The 22,404-nt window shown below is 43.8% G+C and overlaps 1 protein-coding gene across 1 annotated transcript; it reads right to left on the reverse strand.

Moving 5' to 3' along the window:
* Positions 1 to 797: 797 nt before the first annotated feature.
* On the reverse strand, positions 798 to 15,092 carry LAMP3 (lysosomal associated membrane protein 3). The gene is made up of 6 exons (XM_062583125.1): positions 15,047 to 15,092; positions 9,812 to 10,596; positions 8,693 to 8,815; positions 5,235 to 5,292; positions 4,323 to 4,490; positions 798 to 937 (listed from the first exon to the last, which is right to left on the reverse strand). Exons 1-6 carry the CDS (start codon positions 15,090 to 15,092, stop codon positions 798 to 800), a joined length of 1,320 nt encoding a protein of 439 aa, XP_062439109.1.
* Positions 15,093 to 22,404: the final 7,312 nt, after the last annotated feature.

A 22,404-nucleotide genomic window follows, 5' to 3' on the forward strand; every position in this document is an offset into this window, starting at 1 on the left:
AAGAATTATTGGTAAGAAGTTCTGACATCTTTGCAGCAGGGCTGAGACAAATAATGATGGGTAGTAACTTTGGCACAGACCCCATATGACCTCAGTTGGGTCATCATATCCCATTTGGATACATAGTCAATGGAAACTAGAAATTTTTTTAAAAATATTGCCTCTGGGGTGAGAGTCGCATATCACCACTGTGTCCCTCCAATGGCCTTAGCAGGAAATAACAATAACTTATTAAACTTAACCTTTGTATTTACAGGATTGGCAATAACTTTCTTATGAATGGAAATCATAGTCATATTTGTCCTGAGACTTTAGCGTACACACTGCTACCACAAGGTTGCCACTGAGCTCTGATTTAACAGGGTTGTCTATAGCTGTAAACCTCCAATTTATTCGCTTGAAAGACATATTATTGAACTCATCTATTTTAGTAAGTCTGAGAACATCTTTAAGAAAACTGATGAATTTTATGGGGGATAGGCATGCTATCTGCTTTAAGCTATATTTAGGCATCTAAATTAGGTAGTCTGAATTGCCTTCTTTATTGGTAATATGAAAAATTTAGGTCCCTAACTTTGGTTCTCTGAACTACATCTAAATTAGAAGTTAAGTAGCCTAAAGTAGATGGTGCATGTCCTCTCCTTCTCACCTTAAAGAAATCACTTCCAGAAATACGCATTAGCTTTAAACACATGGTATCATCCCATCTGGCTTCAAGGCAATGAGATTGCTAAGTAGTCACAAAAATTCTTGCGACTTCTCTACTTGCTACACACATTTGGAAGTTCAAAGGCAACTCAGATGCGTTCATATCCTCTATGCGGCTTTCTTCTGGAAATCACAAATGTGACGAGCACAATGACAAATAATCCCAAGATACTCAAGCCTACTGCAATGGGAACTGCTTTGCTGTTTCTATCAAGAAAACATTCTTCCTCTGCAAAAAAAAAAAAAAAAAAAAGAGATCAGAGAATGTGTTATAGCAAAATACTGTTCTTCCACACTATTCATCCATATTCTAGACAAGCTAGCAAATACAAACCAGAAGTTCTCAAAGCCCTTTTTTTTCCTAGACTGTGCTTAGTATGTTTTTATCTGTGATGAATCCTATCTCAAGAAAACAATACTTGCCTCTTTGGAAATAGCCACATGCTTCACTAGAAAATTACTCTGCTCATTCATGTCCACAGTAACTGTTTTACCATTAGCATTTGTACTTGCACAGTAGGAGGCTTTCTTGCTCATAGCAGATGTGGAGCATCACACTACAAAGTAAAAGTCTAAAAATTAACAAGACACATCCTGCCTGGACAAAATTTGCTGCTATGTGGCATCTAATTGCTTCTGCCTAGTAAAAAGGATCAGGCCAGAGAAGGAAGCCCATAGCCTAGCACATTATTAGCCTGGCAAGGTTCACAGTTAATCAATATTTCCTAAGAAAAAACATTTCCAATTCCTCTCCTTGTTTAATTCAACATATATGTGGATAATTGTTGCTGATCTGGAACATTAAGAGGTAAGGAAGATAGAAGCCTTGGACTCAGTCCAGTGGGTTGATTTAATAGTACTCATGTAATTTTATTGTATGCATGATAACCTCAGCAAGGTTTCAAAAAAAAAGATGTTCTAAGAACAATCCAAAGATACATAATTTCTCTTAACTATAGAAGGGGGCTAATCCTGACTTCCTCAGCCAGTCACTACCCAAACCAATTTTCAGATCATCTTCTGACTAAATGTAAACTCACAAATTCAGAAATGATCTTCCAGATTGGATTATATAGGTACCTCGCCTATGCAGGGAGTGCACCATTTGGATCACTGATATAAATGGAATATTTATCCAGGTAGCACTGGCAGGATCAGTCTTAAATTCACAATGCATCCAGTGTAGCTTGGGAGTGAGGGCAAGGTTTCTGAGTGGTCACTAATACATTATCCCAGAACTGGTTCAGACCTACCTCCTTGACCTGATTTATAGGAATGGTCTTTCCTTTGGCTCCAGGGAAAGAAAGACCTCTAACATGATGTTTTGAGTGGCATTTGAGTAGCAAACTGTCCTCTGAGTAGGGTAGTTTCATCAACTGAACCCCAAAGCATATCCTAACTCAGCAGTGAATGCAGTTTATATCCAAGGTATAAGAGAGATCCAAATCTCCCTCAACTCTTCCATTCCCTGTGCATATTCCAAGGCAGATTTTGACAACTCTCTAAGATGAAAGTCTTTGTTATTAAGTCTAATTCTGGTGACTATGCTGGGACAGACTGTAGCTTTGCTTGGGCTTTCCACAGATGGGAATCTTTACAGCAGTCACAGTGGCTGATCTAGGGAACATCTGGTGTCCATGACATCGTATCATAGCTCCAGAGCTTCCACACTGCTCTCCCTCAAATCAGATCCCCTTCTCTTTTGATCCAGCTGGTAGGCCTGGCTTATTGTGATGCACTGACAGAAATACATTCTGCTAGACGCTGCCTTTTAAAGGCTTAGTTTGGTAAAAGTTAGTTGCTGTTAAAGAAAGAAGTGAGCTGAAAAGTATTTGCATTTGAATATTGCGAAAGCTAGAGGTCCTTGAACTGTGAATTTTGCTTTAATGCAACCTTAGGCTATGAACTCCAGGACTTGGTTCTCATATAATGAAATATAATTCAGAAGACACTTTTGTAGCTTTCCGGACTCAAATAGGCCATTCTTTATTGGTGTAATTCTGCTGAAGTCTACACAAGACTGTAAGGAACTTGAAACCAATGGTCATTGGTTTTTTTTCTTTTTCTTCCCTTTTAAAGATAAGTAAATCTAGAGCAACAGAAGTGAAACTCCATCTCAATAAACCTGAGGGTATGAGGCCAGTGATGTGCTTATTTTACAGAGCCATTCCTTCACTGGGGGTTTTGTCTTTCAAAATCTGCATATGCAACAGATGTGCATTAACACTTCATAACTGTTTCACGGCCTTTGGGGAAATTCTTGCAGAAGTGGTAGCTGCTTTCTCAGTCCTTTGGTTAAGAGCAAAACTCATTTAATTTTGTATATGCAGACACAAGCCTGGCCTTGAAGAGAGAGAGACAGTCTTCCTAAGCTCTATCTCTGCTAGAGGTAAAGCCATAACAAAAGTCAGATCTGAACTCATTTATCGTACAAATTCAAATGGGAACATGGGGCCAAGTGAGATCCTATGAGCAGTACCAGCTCAATTTTATCATATGAAAAAAATCTTTGTGAGAATAAGGTCATAGATTGGATTATCAGTGTGGATTTTAAGAACTTTAAGAATTAAAAAAAAAAAAATTCTATGAATAGATTTAAAAGCTCGAGATGTAGTTTCCCATTACACTCTTTTTAGAATGAGAAAAGTAGTCAAAATGTTGAACTAATAAAAGAAGACTGAGACCTCAGGGGACTGTCTAGTTCACCTCTGTGCTTTGAGTAGGATCTTTTGAGCACCTCTTAAGGAATAAGGCAGTAGACTGTGGGAGGACTGATAATGTGGGACACAGGAATTTCCCAGTGCACCCAGTAGTCCGTAACCCTACGTTCTGGCCTGGTCCCAGTTGCATAGCTGGATGAGAGACAGAGATGACAATGCCTCAGTCTTCTGTGGAAGGAAACCCAGGGTTAGGTGTAAGGAAGAAGTAGTACTAAGCTACATGACTGTCTTTGTGGCTCTGTACTAAAGGGAAGACAAATTGCAGGGGTGAGCACTGAATTTATTTTTGAAACTAGGGAGTTTTGATAAAATACATAAACGCTCCTCAGGAGTACATTTTATCCTGCCTAGACCCAGCTGCTCTGCAAGTATCATCCTGTATTCACAAGTATTCCTTATTAGCTGGCAGTTTTGCTGCTGCAGCTATCTGATGTTGTGGGTATAAAGAACTTATAAAAATAGTTAAGATCTGACAACACTGAGAACAGAGACCTTAAACTGAGGTGTACGTATTATATGTCAGAGGAAACCAATGCAGTGGTGGGGAACACACCTCCACTTGCTCTGGGAGAAAACTGATGGGGAGGAATAAAATGGTGGCAGTAATGAGAAGGTGAAAAAGAAGGTGTTTAAGGCAGGAGGGGGAAAGATACTTTTCCATGTTTCGTACGTGTTAGCACCATGTTAAAAAAGCCTGGGAAAGGATGAGAATTCAGCAGCAGGCAGGTGATAGTTTTTGATAGTTAGGAAGTTGTGATGGTGCATCATCATTTCTTAAGTGTAATAAGATCACCATGTGTACATCTTGATAATCAAACAGATGGAGATGCCTTAGGCTACCAGAGTGCTGACATTAGATCTCAGAAGGGTGGAGGAGGTATCCCTTCCACTTACCTTTCCCAAACTGGTTACCAACAATATCGAAGGCCTGCAGCTGCATATTAACAATGAGTAGCTGGAAGTTCTTCTGCAAGCCGAAGACTTGCTTGCTGACGCATTTAAAGGAATTCCCCAGCTTAGTTGTAAACAGCTGCTCGTGTATGGCTGTGTAGTAGAGCATACCTGGAGGCCATAAAAACAGAGATAATAACAAACAAGAATCCAGACTAACTCTGTTGAAACAAAAATCTTTCTGCGATAAAGCAGAGGATTCCCGAGAGCTTTGGCAGAGTAGCAGTAATAGATGTAACTAAAGAATGGACGATTTTCCTCATAACGTATCTGTTACATTTCTCTCGTGTAGAAATAATTGTTTTAATTACTGACGGGCAAGTCATCAGAGCCTGAAGGTTGGTTCTTAAAAAGCAGAAAAAAGGTAAGGGACTTTTCAAATCATGTTTTAACAATTTGAGTCTGCAGGAGTGGGTTAGGTTTCTCACCAGAACAGACACTTATCTCAGGTCTCCAGCACTACTAATTCTAGTAGAAACAGAGGTACGATCTCTGTCATGGGAATTTGACATCTCTGGCCCTTGTTGCTTTACATATTAAACGTGTTTTTAAACATATTTCAGTGTCATGGAACTTTATGAAAAAATTTGGCTCAAGCGTTTTTTCTAGCGGTGCAAGATAGCTGAAGCATGAAAAGATCTTGTATCCTGGGCCATGGACACATATGCTCCTTTGAAAGCTGGGTGAATGGCATGTTGAAAGCTTGATAAAATACATAATTTGCAAAATTCCATGTTTTAAAGATATGAAAGCCTATCAGAGTGAAATAGTCTGAAAGCAAGAAAAAGAAATCCCATAGTAAGAATAAGCTGATATGAAATTAACACTATAAAGATAAAACATAAAATCACTGACCTTCAGAAGACAACTGTAAACTGGTCTCAATTGTACTGACATAGTATAGTCGCACTCTCTGCAAAAGAAGATTTATCTTTATTCCTACTTCATCCTTGTATTTGTGAAAAGAAAAGACAGTTCACCACAGCAAAATGGTCACAAAGAGGTTCTCAGAAGAAATGCTTTTTAAAGCATCACCTTTGAGAACCAACAACCAACTCTTTTGAATGTATTGCTTCCCCCTCCCCTTTTAAATCGTTCCATCTAACAGATGTACATCATTCCATCTAACATCTTACAGCTGGTGTAATGCAGCCATATCATGTACATCACCAGTTCTGCTCAGTTTTGTTTAACTGGACCACATAGATGTGCTTTGCACACACAGTACCCTGTTCAAGCTAGACATTTCTGTGATACTTGCAGTAATCTAAAGTAGGAGGGAGTTAAGCAAAATATTATACATTGCACCAATTAACTGGTATGTGATAAGGCTATTTTATTTTTATTGACCTGTCTGTTGTGAAAGTCCCTATAGTGCTCTCATTAGTAATCTTGCACTGAATTTATCAATGCTGACCTGTGGTCTGACTGCTTGCAGTGCCTCAGCTGATGTCTTTAAAAGTACTTAGGACTCTCTGCACTGCAGTGCACTTTATGCCTACACACTCTTCATGTGAGCAACATCTGCAAGTCACCAACTGCAACAAGCAGCAGTGATCTAACCTCTTCCGTATTTATCATCATTTTGAACAGGGAGAAGTCATCAGCAAGCTGAGAGTTCATCTCTCCATGCTGATACCGCTCATTTTCCATTTTGCCTACCAACAGGAATCACTGCAAATGAGGAATCAGCAACATCGGTGTTTCTGTATAGCAGAGAAATAGCTTAGTTCCACACTGCTGACACCATCAGTGCTGGCTGGCTATGTTTCATATGCCTACAGACTGCTGACTTGGAAAACACCTGGTATAACAACTCAGAGCAAAATCTCCAGTGTCTTGCCTGCATGTGCTGTAAAACCCTGGTGCAATCTGATTGCTGTCCTCCCAGGACTGTCCCAAAGGGAGAGCCAACCTTAACAGCTTTTCCAGGCTGTAACGTTGGCGTTATAATGTGAGCCTTTATGTAGCAGCCCTACTATTAATTTTAATCCCAGCTATGAGCACACAGGGATTGGTGGCTGCGGTTAGTGGACAAATGACAGCTGACATGAATGTCTCCTGTGTACCCGTTTTTAATATCATGCAGGAGAATTTTAAAGCAGGTAGAATGGATCAAGTTGATAGAAAAGTTGTGAAATACCAACTCAAAGAGAGGAAAGAAGTTTAAAAAAAGAAATACACCAGAAAATAAGCTCTGAACACTATCCTTAAGTCAAATAGGTCAAAAACTACCAGTCTTTGGCAGTTCGGTCACAGTTAATCACTTCATTTGGGGAAAACACCTGTTCCTACTTCACATACTGTGAGTTGGTTACAAAACTTCCTCTTTTCAAGTTCTTTGCAAAAGGCACTTGGAAATGAGCTTGCTGAACCAGGCACCCACCCCCGGTACCCGCCTGTGGCACCGCAAGCCTGGGGCCTGATCCAGCTCATCTTTCCCTGATGAAAATGAGAAGTGTCAACACTGCAGTTAATGAAGTACCCTTGGTTCAAAGCCAATGGTGTAGAAGTTAGAGAGGCTGTGAGGGCTGAACACATCAGAAACAGCAGCAAACAGATTTCTTATTAACTCATATTTCAAAGAAGCCTTGAGCCGAGCCCTGATATTCTCATGAAGCTTATCTTTAAGTGAAGGGTGGATTGTCTAATGCTGTGCCAATAGCCACCTTTTTCAGGGCAAGAGAGATCAAAACACCTCCTAAAGATTCCCGTCGCTCTCTTCAGCACTGCTTAGAGCTGGTGCTTTTATGGGTACTTGAATCACCAGACCTTTTTTAAGTATCCTTGTACAGAAAATGCTACTCTTGTGAAAAGCATACATTTAAAGCAAACCCTCACAGTCTGAACTAATCTTTTGTTTTAAAACAGCTTCTTGATTTTTTACCCTTCTTTTCTCTGTAGCTTTTAGAAATCTTTCTGCCATAAACTGCAAACAAGATATTGAAATCTATTATCTGCTTAACATTAATGACCAAACATTCAGGTTAGGTATAATTTACTGTTACCTCTAGGACTTTCTATGGAAAGTATGTCAAATTACGCCATCTGTGGACCTGATGCTCCCTAACTGAACTATGAATGATGAATGGTAACTACTTGTATTTTCCTTAATTGGGTTCCAGTTTGCCATGCCCTTGCCATGGCCATGATCAGGGGAGGAAATACAGAGGTGTCCTCTTCTAGAAGAACTTGACACCAGGCTGTAAGATTGTCATTTTGGCTTGATTAACAGAAAGACATAGATCAGCCCTCCTCAGAGGCTTAGGATATGGCTTTAATTCGTGCTACACCTCACAGAGCTTGATGGGATCTAAGCACTGTCATGTTGCTCCCACCCCTTATCCCGTTGCCCCTTAATGACTTTATGTACAGTACTAACTTCTGTCTTTAGCCCAACTGGCATCAACCACCCAGCCTTTGTTAGCTGCTAGATGAATGGTACTGCACGCTGCTTCCCAAATGTGTGAATACTGTAAATGTCTGAGGGAGACAGGATGTAGTTGCACTCTCTGCAACTTTCTCTTGTGGTTATAATATCAGCAATACCCACCCTGGCTTATGTCAAAACCTAGTCCACATGCACTGCAGTCCCAGCAGGGAATGTGGTATCAACAGACACAACATCAAAAAGAAAAATCTTTTTCTATGGGGAGCAAATGACTAACTTCACGTTCTTTGGGTAGTCCCTGAGACACATTTTCATAACAGCAACTTGAGAGCGTGAGTCAGAATTGCCGGCGCACACACCGTGTTCCTGAGCAGGTTCTCCAAACTGCCAAACTCGCTCTCTCTATCCCGCTCCAATTCAAATGGCAGACCTAGCCTCACCTCCAACTCCATTTTTACCTGTATAAAAAAGAGATCCAGATTTTTGGAGGGAGACTATTTATAGACTTTGTTTAGCTTGATTGATAGATGTAATTCTGCTCTTCCTTACCACTTTCTGTCAAAGGATCTCAAGGCACCTTACTTACCCTTGTTTAAACATAAGAACCTATCAAAATTTAATGTTCACCAGACAAGACTTGATTTAATTTTGAAGTTAATCCTGCTCTGAGTGGGGTTTGGATCAGATGACCTCCAAAGGTCTCTCCCAACCCAAATTACTCCATGGTGCTATGATTCTAGTTCCTTGGAAAGGGTAGGAATAATAATACCTCATATCAGAGTAGAAAACTATCATAGATAGCTGAATTGTCTTTTCCTGTAGCAGACAGCGTATCACTGCAATCACTGGGAAAGGATCAGAAGCAGCCTGAGTTCCAGCTCCCCAAACCTAAACGCTCCTTCTGACTAAATGCACCAATTACCTTTACAAAGACAAAGTTTATAAACCCTCCATTGAAAGTTATGTTCAGAGCAGACTGCAGCATCCCACAGCTTCCAGATGTTTGTGTCATGTTGGGATTGATATTCATGTACTCCATCTGCTTCTGTGGAGAGAAAAAGACATTGCAGGGCTGCTTAGAAGAGGAGAGAGGAAAGCCCAATAAGGAACAGACATTAATCACTTTTTTTAAGACAGACTCTGTGTGGCTGAAAGAACAGGCCGATGGCTGGTGGCTCTGCCACTGCCTAATTGCTGACTGCTGGGGTCATTCCCCTCTCTTAAACTGGCACCAGTGCTTGTCTGAAACAGCACTGAGCTGTTTCAGTGTATTAAGCTGGCAGAAAAGACATGAAGAAATGAGCTCTGCTCATTTAATGAACAGAAATGATACCAGAGCAGGGTCAGATGAGCACCAGTGATAGTTTAAAAAGAGGGAGCAGTGGGAATGTGTGCCTGGAGGCAGAGGAAAGATCAGAACAGAAGCAGGCAGTCGGTAGATTAACTTTGGCTGTTGTGGCATTGCAGTCTTGGTGTGATTTGCTGCTCCTCATGCTATCCTGGTCTCCTCATTATAGGCTGCAGTTTGTCTCTAGCATCTGCCAACCCATATTCTAGACTGAAAGGAGACCTTTGAGGCTCTGAATCCACAGGTCACTCCTCTAGTTTGAACACACATGCACGTTAATTGTACAATAAAAGTCTCCCTGTGGTCTGGTGAGGTTGGGAATCATGCTCCCTGCCTGGCTCTGGACAGTGTGAGGAATATGAATTGCTTTCATCAGCATTAGATACTCAACCTATTTAAGAAATATTCAAACTCCAGGCAAGAACATTTGGATTTATAATGGGGATGGCTCAAGAGGTACTTCAGCTACACTGCTGAAATAAAAGAGCATCCATATGTCCCACTGTCATCGGTATACAAGCCAAACTACAGCAGCTGAGATTCTATGGTGTAGAAAAGGCCTGAGACTGGTAGCAAACTCACTTTTGTGGTACAAGCTAACTTCTAGGAATTGCTTTAAAAGGAGCAGGAGAAATTCAGGCTAATGAGAAAACGGTTATTGCAAGGCTAAGCCTTGTAGTGTTTTGATCTCACCTTCTTGGTATTTTGAGCCATCAGTTGCAAACCCATTGCTGCTTTGATGCAGGTCATGCTTCCGTTGCGAACAGTGTATGTGCCAGTGGGGGTGGGAGAAGGCTGGGGTGAGAGAGTGGGTCTCACCATTGTTGTAGTAGATGGGATGGTTGTTTGATTTCCTGGATGAACAGTTATGTTGGTCATGGCTGTGGTTGTTGGAGTTTTAGTTGTTGTTGTTTGATTAGCTGACCTTGTGGTGGGCTTTACCGTAGTCTTGGTGGTGGCTGTAGTAGTTATGGCAGTGGTTGTCGTTTGGTTCTTTGGCAGTGTAGGCTTTCCAGTTGTGTTTGTAGCTGCTCTTGTAGTTGCTACTCTCACAGTTCTTGTGGTTTGGCTGGTTGGGGATGTAAAGTGTATGGTTGTGTTCTTCACTGCAGGTGTACCTGTTTCTCTTGCACTGGTTGTAGAGTGACCAGTTGCCACTGTGGTCTCTGCTGCTGTTGTGGTTAATACTGTTAGAGCTGTGTGGCTGGTCGCTTGTGTGGTGGTTCCTGCTGCCTGGGCTGTTGTGTGAGGGGTTGGTGCTGTAACCAGAGACTGGCCTGTTGTTTGCACAGTTGTTCTATGGCTTATGGGTGTCGTTATAAGAGAGCTTGTGCTGTTAAAATGAAATGTGGTGCCTCTGTGGGATGAAGAATGATAGAGGGAAGGTGGCTGAGCAGAAGTAGCTGTATAGTGGAAGGATGTGGTTTGTGGAGACATCTCGACCCCCTGTGTCACTTCAGCCCAGCAAGAGGAAAATGCTGCAAAGAAATAAATTGGATCAGTAGTCTAATAACCTTCACTGTTTAAAATTGCTGTTAATACCAAAAACATAACCATGCTGATTTTGTTATCAGATGGGTGATAAGATTTTATTTTTCTTTTGGCTCCAGTCATAACACGACAGTGCAAGCAGACATGCTGTGGGGCAGTCCTTAACTTTTCACCACTTCCTTAATCTTCACACCTCCGAGTGTGCAGGCTCCTGTTGACGCTTGTTGGCTCCTGGTTCCCAGCACATTGGTTTTGCTGCTGAAGCAGCAGCAAGCGAGCAGAGCCTGCAGGAGGTGTGAGCAGATCTTGCACACTCCTGACACAGCACAGGAGTTCCCTAGCAGACAGCAGCATGGCGAGATCTGCTATAGGCAAATTAGCAAGGTCTAATGAAGAAGCAATGCAAACCTGGGTGTAACAGATGAAGGTGGTAGGTTACTTACCAACAAAGCATGGGGGGAGGAAATACTTTTAGTATATGAAAGAAGTGAGGCAATGGAACAGTCTTGCAATGACTCAGAACAGTCTGGGAGACTGGGAGATTCCAGATTTTATCTATGGGGATGTTGCAACCACACCAGCTTGAACCCTCAAGTTCTTCCCTTCAGGAGATACCCAAAGGGGTGCTGCAAATGAGGAAAGACCAGGCCCTTTAGTGACGCTCTTTCAATAAGGAAAAACAAGTTTCAGGGTACAACATTCAATAGCTTTTTGGACCCGTCTAGAAATAGCATTTCCATCTTGTAACATTTACAAAAATGTGTCCCTTGCAGAACTGAGGGCAAAAGAAAACATCTGGCTCCTAAATGAAAATAATCAAGTGAAAAAAAAAAGTGAAAAACTACATTGTAAAATAGACAAAGGTCACAACTTTCACATGTCTTTGACTGTAAGTATGTAACAAGCCATTGTAAAAACAAAGTCAGGGTAAAAGAAATCATAAATCACTAACATCTGTGTGTTCCTTGATGTGCACGAAGCTTAAGCTGTAGTTAAATGTTTTACTGCCTAGATTAGCTGGAGAACAGAAAGGAATTCTCCAGTTTGGAGACAGAAGGGACCCAAAAGCCCATGACAATTTATGTTCCTAGTAGTATGGCTTCACAGTGTGTGTGGCTGTTCAACATACCGGCTGCAAAGTTTATTCTAATTGGTTCTCTCAAGGAAAGTTTTCATGAATCAGTAGCAAAGTTTTATGGCAGGCAGGTTGCTGAGATTCAGATTTTAGGGTGAATCAGGGCACACTCAGAATGGATGGCATTGGAATCTCACAAGCTTATTTTCTTTTTATTTATTTATTTATTTTTGTTTGGCATGAACCAAAATCTGCAACAAGAGCTGAGTTCACAGGATGTCTCCATTTTAGGATGCATATATACTAGATCAGAACAATAAAATCTGTTTGGTTTTGAATCAAATTCAAGATAAAAAACAAAGGAGCGAGAAGAGATGTATGGAGCTGAACACACACCAGTTATCCCTCAAAGACTGCTGTGACAGAGAAGTGTAGAAAGGGAGATGTATACTCCACATTCCCAAATTTGCCTAGGTTTTATCTCTGTTCTGAAAGGAATATATTTGACTGAAAGTGCAGCTACTATCACAAAAGTATAACTCAACACAATGCAAAAATCATAAAATGACATGAGAGAGCCATTTGATTATGAATTTTATCAGAAGGAACCTAAAAATGTCATAATTAGTACTATACCTGAGTTCTTTTTTTTTTTTTTTCAGGTTTAGCCTAGGTTTTACCACACCTGCTGGCAAAGCTGAAAAGTTGGTAAGTTATTTCCTTCTCTGTACGCTTTTGTCAACAGGATCAATGGAAAACCAGAGTGGTTGTTATATACAAGCTACAGGTCGTTGCATCTAAGTGTATCAACCTGATAAAAACAAAAAAGAAGTGGCTGAAAATTTCACTCTTCCCCTCCCCCTCAAAATAGTGAAGCAATCCCTATTTAAATATACGCAAGTCTGTAGTCACTGCTTCTCAGTTTTTAGTTAACCAATTGGTTTTTGATTACTGTCTTGACAACATTTATAAAATCTTACATTGAGAGAAACGTGATTTCACTAATGTTTGGATACTGCCCACAGCTTTTAAATGAAACCTCGTTTTTGCCCAGAAGGCCAATTTTCACCCTAACTACTTTTCATTAGAAAAACTTTCAGCGGGACAGGGGCTCTGAGGGGTAAAGCCAGGAACTCCTTTGGGGTGCCTGGTGGTTTGTGCTTGCCGGGTAGCCTGCAAGACCTCTCCTCCGGCCTCCCCTGCCTTTCCCTGGGGGTTTGGGGTCTGGGGGCAGCTCTGCCAGGCACTGGCGCGCTGCTAACCCGGTTGGTTTGGGTTCTTTTATCAGAAGGTGTTTGGCCACGTCAGCGTTGTCCCAGAAAACCACCCGCAGACAGGGGTGAGGCTTGCTGCCCAGCTGCACCCCGTGCTCTTGCCTCATCTTCTGGTGGCTGTCAGAGGTAGTTTGGTGCCTCTGCTGTGCGAGGGGCAGGCTGGGCCCCGGAGTGCCTCACCACCCTCCGTCTGAGTCCCGAGAGGCCACGTCACGTCTCCCTTCAGCTTCGCAGAGCCTGGCAGAGGGACTATGTGCGCGGCTCACCCGCCGTAGCCCTCTGCGCGGCTCCGCAGAGCAGCACAGCGTTACAGCCTCTGCCTCGTCCTGCTGCTTTCTGTCTCTTTTCTTCTGTGAGACCAGCCCAAGACTTCATACCAGCAGCATTTTGCTCTAGGGACTTGCGCTCCCTGCAGTGGATCTTCCTGGGAAAAGGAGCTGCAATTGCCCTGGTTCACCTCGGCTTCAGATTTGCATGCTACAACTGCCAAGGGCCGCGTTTCTGCCAGCAAGCCTCCGTGCACGTAACGCTTGAAACGCTCAGAAAAGCGCTCGGACAGCGCTCAGAAACTCACCTTCCCTCATCGGGGTCTGGAGCCCCCATTTTCACGCTATGGTGGTGGGGCAGATTTCAGGAGTGAGAGTCCCTGCCAGCAAAGGGGCAAGCGACTGCTCGGGTCCCAGCACTGCCGTGGGAAGCGTAACGCTCAGGGCCCCCATTTGCCTGTGGAGTTTCTCCGCCTGCCGTCCTTCATCCTTTGCAGTGGTGGAGCTGTGCGGTGAAAGAACTACTGGGGATTTTTTTTCCCCTGCTTTCACATCTATCTCTACACTCACATAGCTCAACAGCCTGGTGGATTTGTTCTCCTTTATGCTGCACAGGGGAAATACCCATGTTTATTTTTCTGAGGCCTTTCTGTAATAGTTTCATAAAAACCCGCCCCAGCTCCTACAACCAGTGGAAAGATCTTCACCAACTCCGGCTGCTTTGGCTCAACGAGATTTTTGACCTGTCCCATCCGAGGAGTTTTCTAAGCCTCCAATCCATCAGGCTCTTAGCCCTTAAACGCTCAGTATTTTTAATTCCCCACCTGCACAGAGAGACTTGACTTTGTAGCTTTAACAAGACATCACAACTACTAAGGGGACCATTAAGGATAGATAAAAAGCTGGGAAACAAGTTCTTTCTGGGCAAATGCATCCTTGCTGACCACTACGTTATTAATGTTTTTTTTTTCCCTCAGTCTAATTTTGCTCTCCTTTTGCGTATACATTTCGGGGCTGTGTTAGAGCACGTTAGATATGAGCAGGGTATGGCAAAGCAGAACAGATACTGCTGGAGCTGCTTGTTACCAAGTCCCTGTGCTGCTTTCCCGCTCCCTGCGCTGCCGCAGTAGAGCTGGAGGCGGACGGGGGCTGCTGCCTGCGTGATCCCTGCGTGCTAATGGCTAAAACGCTGCGCAGAAATGTAGCATGCCACTGGCGAGCTTTAGCCGTTATACAGATTAAATAACTCTCTGTTCTTCCTCTTCTCATAGATTCGGTACTGCTACAGGTGTTGAGGGGCGACTTAACGTGCTGGGACACATCCTTCACCAAGCTGCACAGATTTGCCCGGAGCCATGTTAAGGATCTGACGGTGACTTTGATGTAAGTTGCCTTTGAGCTAAGCCCTGGTCTGCCCCAGCCTTCCCAAGCCCCTAGCCTTGTTCTGGCTTTCCCGATCATCTCACGGTGCAAACAAAATGATTGACTCGAGCAGTTTTTCTTTAGTTTTTCTCAGCTTGTCTCACTTGAGGCTTTCAGTTGGTCTGATGAAGAACATCAGACCAAATCTACGAGCAGCTACAGTTAAATATATTTATATTCACGTTCACGTTCCTGTCTTTAAATATAAGAAATATAATGTTTATATTTGCTTCTCGCTTCTTACTCGTGGGCCTTTATTAAAAGCACCCTTGTTGCCAACAACAAAACTGTTTCTCAAGCTTGTAGTCGGCTAGGTGCTACGCTTTGCGGAGTGCAAAGAAACAAAACCATGCAAAACCTGTCTTATTTACTGGTAGAAATGATGGAGGATGTCACTCACCACAGGCGAAGGTTAGCAAGACGTACTGCCCTGCGCTTCTGCCCATGGTCGGAACAGCCGCAGGCGAAGAGATGCTTCCTCCTACCGCGGAGCTGGGCAGAAAGTGAATCAAGGTTTCCTGGGGACTGAGAAGTCTCCCTGGGTGCTGGGAGCGCTCGGTCACATGGGCGGGGAGGAGGTGGAGGGAGAGGGGAAGACTGAGGCTTCTCATCTGCAAACTACCACAGAAGGAAAAAACGGTTAGAAAAGAAAGTGAAAATGGAAGGGACCGTGGCTGGTGTGGGGGCAGCGGGCGCGAGCTCTGAACCGCTGCGTAAGGCGCTAACGCGCCTCTGTCTCGTTCTGCTGACTTGGTGCAGGCTGCAGCTGTAGCTGGCGTAAGGCCGAGACCCTGTAAATCAGCACTTCCTCCCGTGCTGCTTTAAAAGTTACTTTTGTTAAGGCTAAACTCTTCATTTGACATTAAGGCACAGAGAGGGACATGTGTGATCTCTGGCCACCTCTGCGAGCAGAGAGGCTGTTGAAAACCAGGCAGGGCTGAGCACAGCCACAGAAGGGCCCTGGGAGCTGTCGGCAGCCTTTGCTGGTTGATCCGGTTCTGCTCCAGGGACCGAGTTTGTTCAAGGTGGGTCAGCCAAGGTGGCTGAACGTCAGCGGTGTGTCCAAGCACACTCCCAGGCAAATAGCAACGACCCACTTGGGGCCTTAAGTGCTTCGTGCGCGCCATGCCAAGCGCGGACAAGAGCGTAGGCTGGTCCCAGCACGCGTAGCCAGGCGCCCGAGGGCTGGACCAGGAGAACGTTACACCTGCCCATCTGTGCGGCTGCATTTCCAGCCATGGGTCCTTGCAGGGGGACAAAGCAAGGCACACATCCCCCCAAAAAAGTGTACTCTCCCCCAGCTTGTCCTGGGGCATTTCCCTGCTCTGTGAGGGTGAAATGCAAAATAGCCCTGACAGTCAGGCCCCCAGCTCCTGTCTCCCCTAGGAGACCGACATCCCACCTACCACAGACAGAAAGATGCTGGTCAGTCTTCCTAAAAGCACCTTTGGAGGTACCTCTGCCTTTCCCTATTGATGATACCAAGTGCATGCGGCAGCTGGTTTCCACCATAGCTCAGCAAAGTGCCAGCAGCAGGGAGGGATGATCAATCCTTTGGTTGCTTCCATCCTGCACGTCACACTGTCACCCAGAGCCTGGCCAGTTCACTCTAGGTGGAGCCCAAGAAAGCTGGAGTTCACACCACTGCGTTGTCCTTTTAGCACATGTGAACATGTTGTCCCAGTCTTTGCAAGAACTGAGAATGGTCCCTGAGCTTTCTCAGAGGGTCAGCGCAAGTCAGGAGTAAAGTCAGTACTGGAAAATGCAAAGCAGAGCAAAAATCATCGTTCCAGGTAGAGAGAGAAACACTTGCCCTGCAGACACCGGCAGCTGCCCTGGAGCCTGCTGCTAGACTAACTGCACCCAGACTGGAACAGGGTGAAGTGAGAATTGAAGGAAAATCTCCAGGCACAGGAATTAAATTATTGAATCAGAAAACTGTCAATCAGTGGCTCAAACACGGTTAGGCCCGTATTTCTAAGGAACTGACAATTCAACCCATGTCACGTAAAAAATCCTAACAAGTTACTAATTCATTGCAGTGCAGCAGGGATGCTCCTGCCAAATTAGCCTCTTCGCAGCCCGGCGGTGAGTTGTGTCTCTCTGGCACGCTGGGAGCGGTACCTGCTTCGCACTAGCACAGCTCAGAAGGGAACCGGGTTGTAAATGTCCTCCGGGAGGAGTTTGACAGAACCATTCGTATCACCTTGTCACGTCGCCAGTGTTTTGCAGATTTCCCCAAAAGCCTGACAGCGGTGTTCACCACCTGCTGTCACGGAAGCACCCCAAAACACGGCTGGGCTTGGGGGGGAGGTTTCCAGCACACACCAGATATTTATTTGCAGGCCTGCTGACACCATCTGGCTGCGAGTGCCAGAGTCCCACGCCGCCTGCCTGGCTCTCTCTCCTGCAGCACTTTAACAAAGATCCACCCTTAATCGGGATGAACGCGGCCCAGTCTTCTCACTGCCTTGCTGATGAACACCAAGCCATGGAAATTCACTGTAAAACCCAGCTCTCAAACCAGCCAGGATTTGGTCTGATGGTGGCTGCTGCTCATCTGAGCTCAAGTGCACAGGGTACAGCTTGCTTTCACAAGCAAGCCCCAGCCCAGGCTTTATCAGCCAACCGTGGAGCTCTCTCTGCCTAACCGCGGAGTCAGGACTGCTCTCGGCTGGCTGGTCCAGGGCTGCAAAACCACGTCAGCTGTGGCCAGCCCTGGACACTGCTCCCCTCCTGCAGCCTTCCAGCCCTGCAAAGGGGACAGCGAAACCATCGAACAAAGGAGGCCGAAAACCTGCACAAGCCACAAAATAAAAATTCTGCCCATCCACCAGCAGGAAAAAAATGCAAGGAGAAAGTGCAGAAACATGACAGATAGCCACTGCACCATGTTCGACCTTAAAACCTTAGGCACAGGTAGAGCGGAGCCCAATGTTGAACCGAGGTAACACGATAAGGCAAATGGCTTCAAACCGAAGGGAAGCTTGTCCCCAGAGATCTGGATGCTGGAAATGCTGAAATTAGTTATGATTTATTTTGCTTTCTGTGTTTGCATTGTGTTTCTATGTCCTTGTTTTTACCTCCCTGCCCTTTTACATGAACCACAGCAAGAATTTGTGTCAATTATCCCATCCTCATAAAGAGCTGGTAGCCAAAGGTATGCAGATGTACACTGGGGAATATTAGTACTTCATACAGAAACATCGACCACAACGGTTTTTTACTATTGATAATTTTTATAAATTTCAAACAAAGTGTGGTTCTACATAGTTCAGAATGGCCTAATTACAGAAAGTTCATTTTCACACTTTTTTCTTGTAATAAATTCATACATTCTGTCTTGACTGGAAAAAAAAGGACAGGTAATTCCCCAAGAGAATTCTGTGTTTTTTCCTTGTCTGATTATCTCTCATCAGTCACAATATACAAATACATCATCATCATCACCATGGAAAATATGCAAGAGTAACAAACTGTACCAATTCTCCGCTGGGCAGAAAAAAAATCTTAGCAGCTATTTCAGCTCCAGCTGCAGGAAGGTATACACAATTTGGCTTTTCTTTTGTTTTTCTTATTCTTAAATATTTCTAATCACACCTTTAATGGCAGATCAGGCTTTGAGCATTTTTGGAAAGGAAGCACATGACCTTTCTTGAATCCAGTCCTGTTTTGAAAACCTCAGAGTCTAAGAAAAGGAGAATAATGAAATGGCTTTTCATCACATATGCAACCAGAATATAAGACACACACAGCTTTGCTGTCACTGGCAAGAAAAGCCAATGTTCAGACATGCCTTGGCCACAGCCATTTGTGACGGAGGTGAAGACCACTGGTCTGGTTCTCCACTCGGTGGGATTAGGATTGGGCCTGACTACATTTTGGCATGATTTACTAAATAGCAAGAGTTACATATCTTGGCGACTGCATTTGATATTGCTGCCAATAGCGAAGGAGTCTGTTGGCCAACTACACCAAACTGGACGCAGGGCAGTTTCGAGGATGTGAAGTTTCTGCACGTTTCACAGAAGCTGGCAGCCAAGAGGGAGGAAGGAGATCCAAGGCAAGACCTTCCCCTGGAGGGCAGGGCCAGCCAGTATGGATCGAGAGAGAGCAGCAGACATGGACCAACAGCGAGAGAGCAATGCTCACTCATGTGTGCTTTAGGCCTTGCACCTTAGACCTTGACCCACCTATAGCTGAAACTTACTGGCAACCGTTACTTTTAAACACTTTTCTGGTCACTATATCCTCTCCAAAGAGCACTGAAATGAAATCCAAAATCAGACACTATAATTTTTTGGTACATCTGCCTGAAAATGATGGTGTCAAAGATTTAGATACAGAACAACCATACCTTAATGTACATGATAGTGCTGCTGGACATAAATCATATTCTAGACTTTACATGAAGAGGTAATTACACCTCATTTGTCAGAGATAAACCAATTAAAAGATTACCCTGCCTACTACAGAAAAAGTCACCAAGCCCCATTTTGTCTGGTCAGCAAAGCCAGAAAGTTGGTTCATGTTGGGTGCTCTCAGACTTGTCAGCAGCCTGATCTTTCATTAACTCCATTCTTTAAAAAAGCAAACCTAACAAAGTCAAACTGGATGCAACCCTAATGTGCTCTATATGACCCTGCTGAGCAGGGGCGTTGGACCAGATGATCTCCAAAGGTCCCTTCCAATCTTACCAATTCTATGATTCTATGATTTCCATTTGCATCATATAAATCAACCAGGCAAAGGGCCCCAGTTACTCCCCAGCAACAGCTGAAATGGTTGCTTTAGGGTATAAGTTTGTAAAACGGAGACAGAAACAGGCAACTGCCTTGGGCCTCTCTGGTATTGTAGAAAGGTCTACAAAGGTGTACATAACTAGTAGATGAGCACTATCTGCTCAGGTCCAACAGTGTCTGAGGACAGCTAAGAAACTATCAGCTCCCAAAGCCAGCTGAAACCTGAGTGCTGTGTCTCTACTACCCACAGCTACGGGGAAGTGAGTTACTAGCCATCCTCAGAACATTCATGGTGTGCCTCAAGCTTTGGTCCACCAGGATGAAATACAAGAAATTGCAAAAAATAAATAAATAAATAAATAAATAAATCAGGTATTGTTTTCAAAACCAAAGTAAGGAGGAGAATTAGTTATAAAGCAACCCATACCTTTGTAGTTATCACAATGGGGTGGTGGACTGGAAGAGAGGAGACACTGCTACAGCAATCCTCTTCCCCAGTCCATCTCTAGATCACCCCACAGGATGCCACCACTAACACTCCCTGAGAGCATAACAGGATATACAGGGGTGAATGCTGCTCCTAGAAGGGTCTCCAAGTCTTTGCACATGTGCTAGCATTTAGTATCAGAAATGCGCACAAACAAAATCCAATACTGTTCCCATTTTACAGGAGGATATTGAGGCACCAGCAGGCAAGGGGTCACCCACTGTCACCCTGCACACAGCAGAGGTAGAAAGAGGATTCACCACACCTGACTTCCCCTCTTGAGTTCAAAGGCTTGCACTGCCATTTCATCGTTAGAATGAGATTCTTCCAGAGAAACTCCAAAGTGCAGGTTTGGGTCTTTCCATAAGTCAGCGACGTGACAATCCTAGTTTTGGCAGTTTCATATACACTGGGTAACCTTTTCTCATCACACACACGCACGTGCACACGCACACACACAAGCTTACTACATACATTAATGTGCAATCAAAGCTTCCTGCCCCTTTTCTCTGCCGTGCTTAGGGCAGCGGTGGACAGAAGCACTGTTACAAGGCTGTGCAAAAATTACTGAATGCAATATGGGAATCAGAATGAGCTCACTTTATGAAGAGGATAAAACGGCTGCACTACAAGAAAATGCGACTGCACGTTTCCTTGGGGGACTGAAAGTAATCAATTCTTCCCCTGAGGTGCTCTCATAGCTTCGGTAACCTTTAACAGGAGTCATGTTCCTGAGAGCCTGGGTGTCATTTTAAGGTAAATGATAAGCACAAAATGGACAAGCTCTCTGTAGGACAAGATTAGCTTCCAAAAAGGTTCAGGACTCTCAGATCCTTTAGTCATGAACAGAAAGCATCAGAAACCAGGGGGATTAGATATTATTTGAGGTCAGAAGAACCCTCCTCATGGGAATTAATCATTCTAGCCCCACCACAGTGCAACTCATAATTAACCAATAAGCTTCCAAAGGCAAACAAGATCTGAGCCTTTATCTACCTACTCCAAGGCTTTTTCTCGAAAAAGACCATTTACCTGCTTCACAGCTTTCCTGACTCACACACAAAGATAACTGCAATACCAGCCTTCACTGAGACACAAAGAAAAACATTCAGGTCCTTGCAAAGAGGATAACAGAAATGTTACAGACTCCTACTATTTTGCTCAGAGGCTGAATTACTAACGAGAGTTTTTTTTGGTTTTGCTTCATCTCCATTTTTAGTGCTTTTGTTATGTTTATTATTTATACATAGCATCACTAGTCTCAGGGTTAAACAAAAGGTCTCTAATAGGGAAAACTAATCACTGACTCTTGAATTCTAGGCTCCTAGCTGATCTTTGCCTGTTTGCAACCCTTGGTCAATATTTATCTTTGCTGAAGTACTAGCAGCTTTTGTGGAACCTAAAACCCACTTATCATCAACTTTCCATGCTTTCATGCCGCCAGAGCTGCTCTAAATGAGCTAATGGCTTATATAGGAATAATAACATTTGTAACCACTTTATATTATACGTTACATCCTTATGTGGCAGAGATTTGGTACAGTCTTTTAATCAAATGTCCTGAAAAGAAGTATTTGACTATAACATTTTATCCACTCATTGGAGCATCTAATGCTCACTGCCTATTTGCAATGCTTAAATATATTCCGTAAGGGGGATGAAATGTATCTACTCCATAGCCAGCACACAGTGAAAGCATGCAGTCTACTCAAACATATGACGTTAAATGGCATTCAATTGAATTCTCGGCACCAAATGTGAAAGAATGTGATCCAGCAACCACAGACTGCAGAGGGGGCGGAGGAATAACTTATATTGTAAAAAGAGTTCAAAATGTTCTTTGTCACAGTAGCTGTCACACGTCTCTGCTTCCCTGCTAAGCCCTGCACCTCCACTTCATAGCCGACAGTTGCCACTTGCATCATCCCAAAATAATGCTGTGTGCAACAGGTTGTTCACTGTGCCATTTCAAAAGTAGTCATGTCATTGCTGCGTGAAGCCTCTCTGATGGTCCAAGCCAGAAGATTCTTTCCACAGCCACCCTAAAATGTGATGTTTTTGGTGCTCACCGTCAGCAAGAAGGGCACATTTGTGATGTATCCGCTGGAATTAAGGAGGGCGAGGAAGGCACAGCCACCGAGGCAAGGAATGGAAAAACCTCTGGGCGGTCCCATGGTAGAGCAAGAACTCATAACCATGCATGTGTCCCTCTGCAGTAATTTGATGTTCAAGCAAAGTTGCCAAAAGGTGCGTGCATAGTAACTCTTCAGCTCTACTGTTGACCTAATTTAGGCCACATCTTCTGAAACAGTTCGATAAACAATGCAAGAAGCATTTTTTGCTCTAATACTGAAGGTGGGTTTTGATGCTCTCTGGATGTTTGATGCTCCTTTCAAGTTTATTTTTCCTGGCTTGCCAGCTGGACACCACAGTTCTCATGATGAAGTTTTAGTGAATTGTGAAGCTCAGAGCTTGTGAGAAAGGCAACTTTGATCCAGTGTCCACCTAAAATAAGCAAAAAGATGGATG

The sequence above is a fragment of the Rhea pennata genome, chromosome 9 (assembly GCF_028389875.1).
Source record: "Rhea pennata isolate bPtePen1 chromosome 9, bPtePen1.pri, whole genome shotgun sequence".
Taxonomy (NCBI): domain Eukaryota; kingdom Metazoa; phylum Chordata; class Aves; order Rheiformes; family Rheidae; genus Rhea; species Rhea pennata.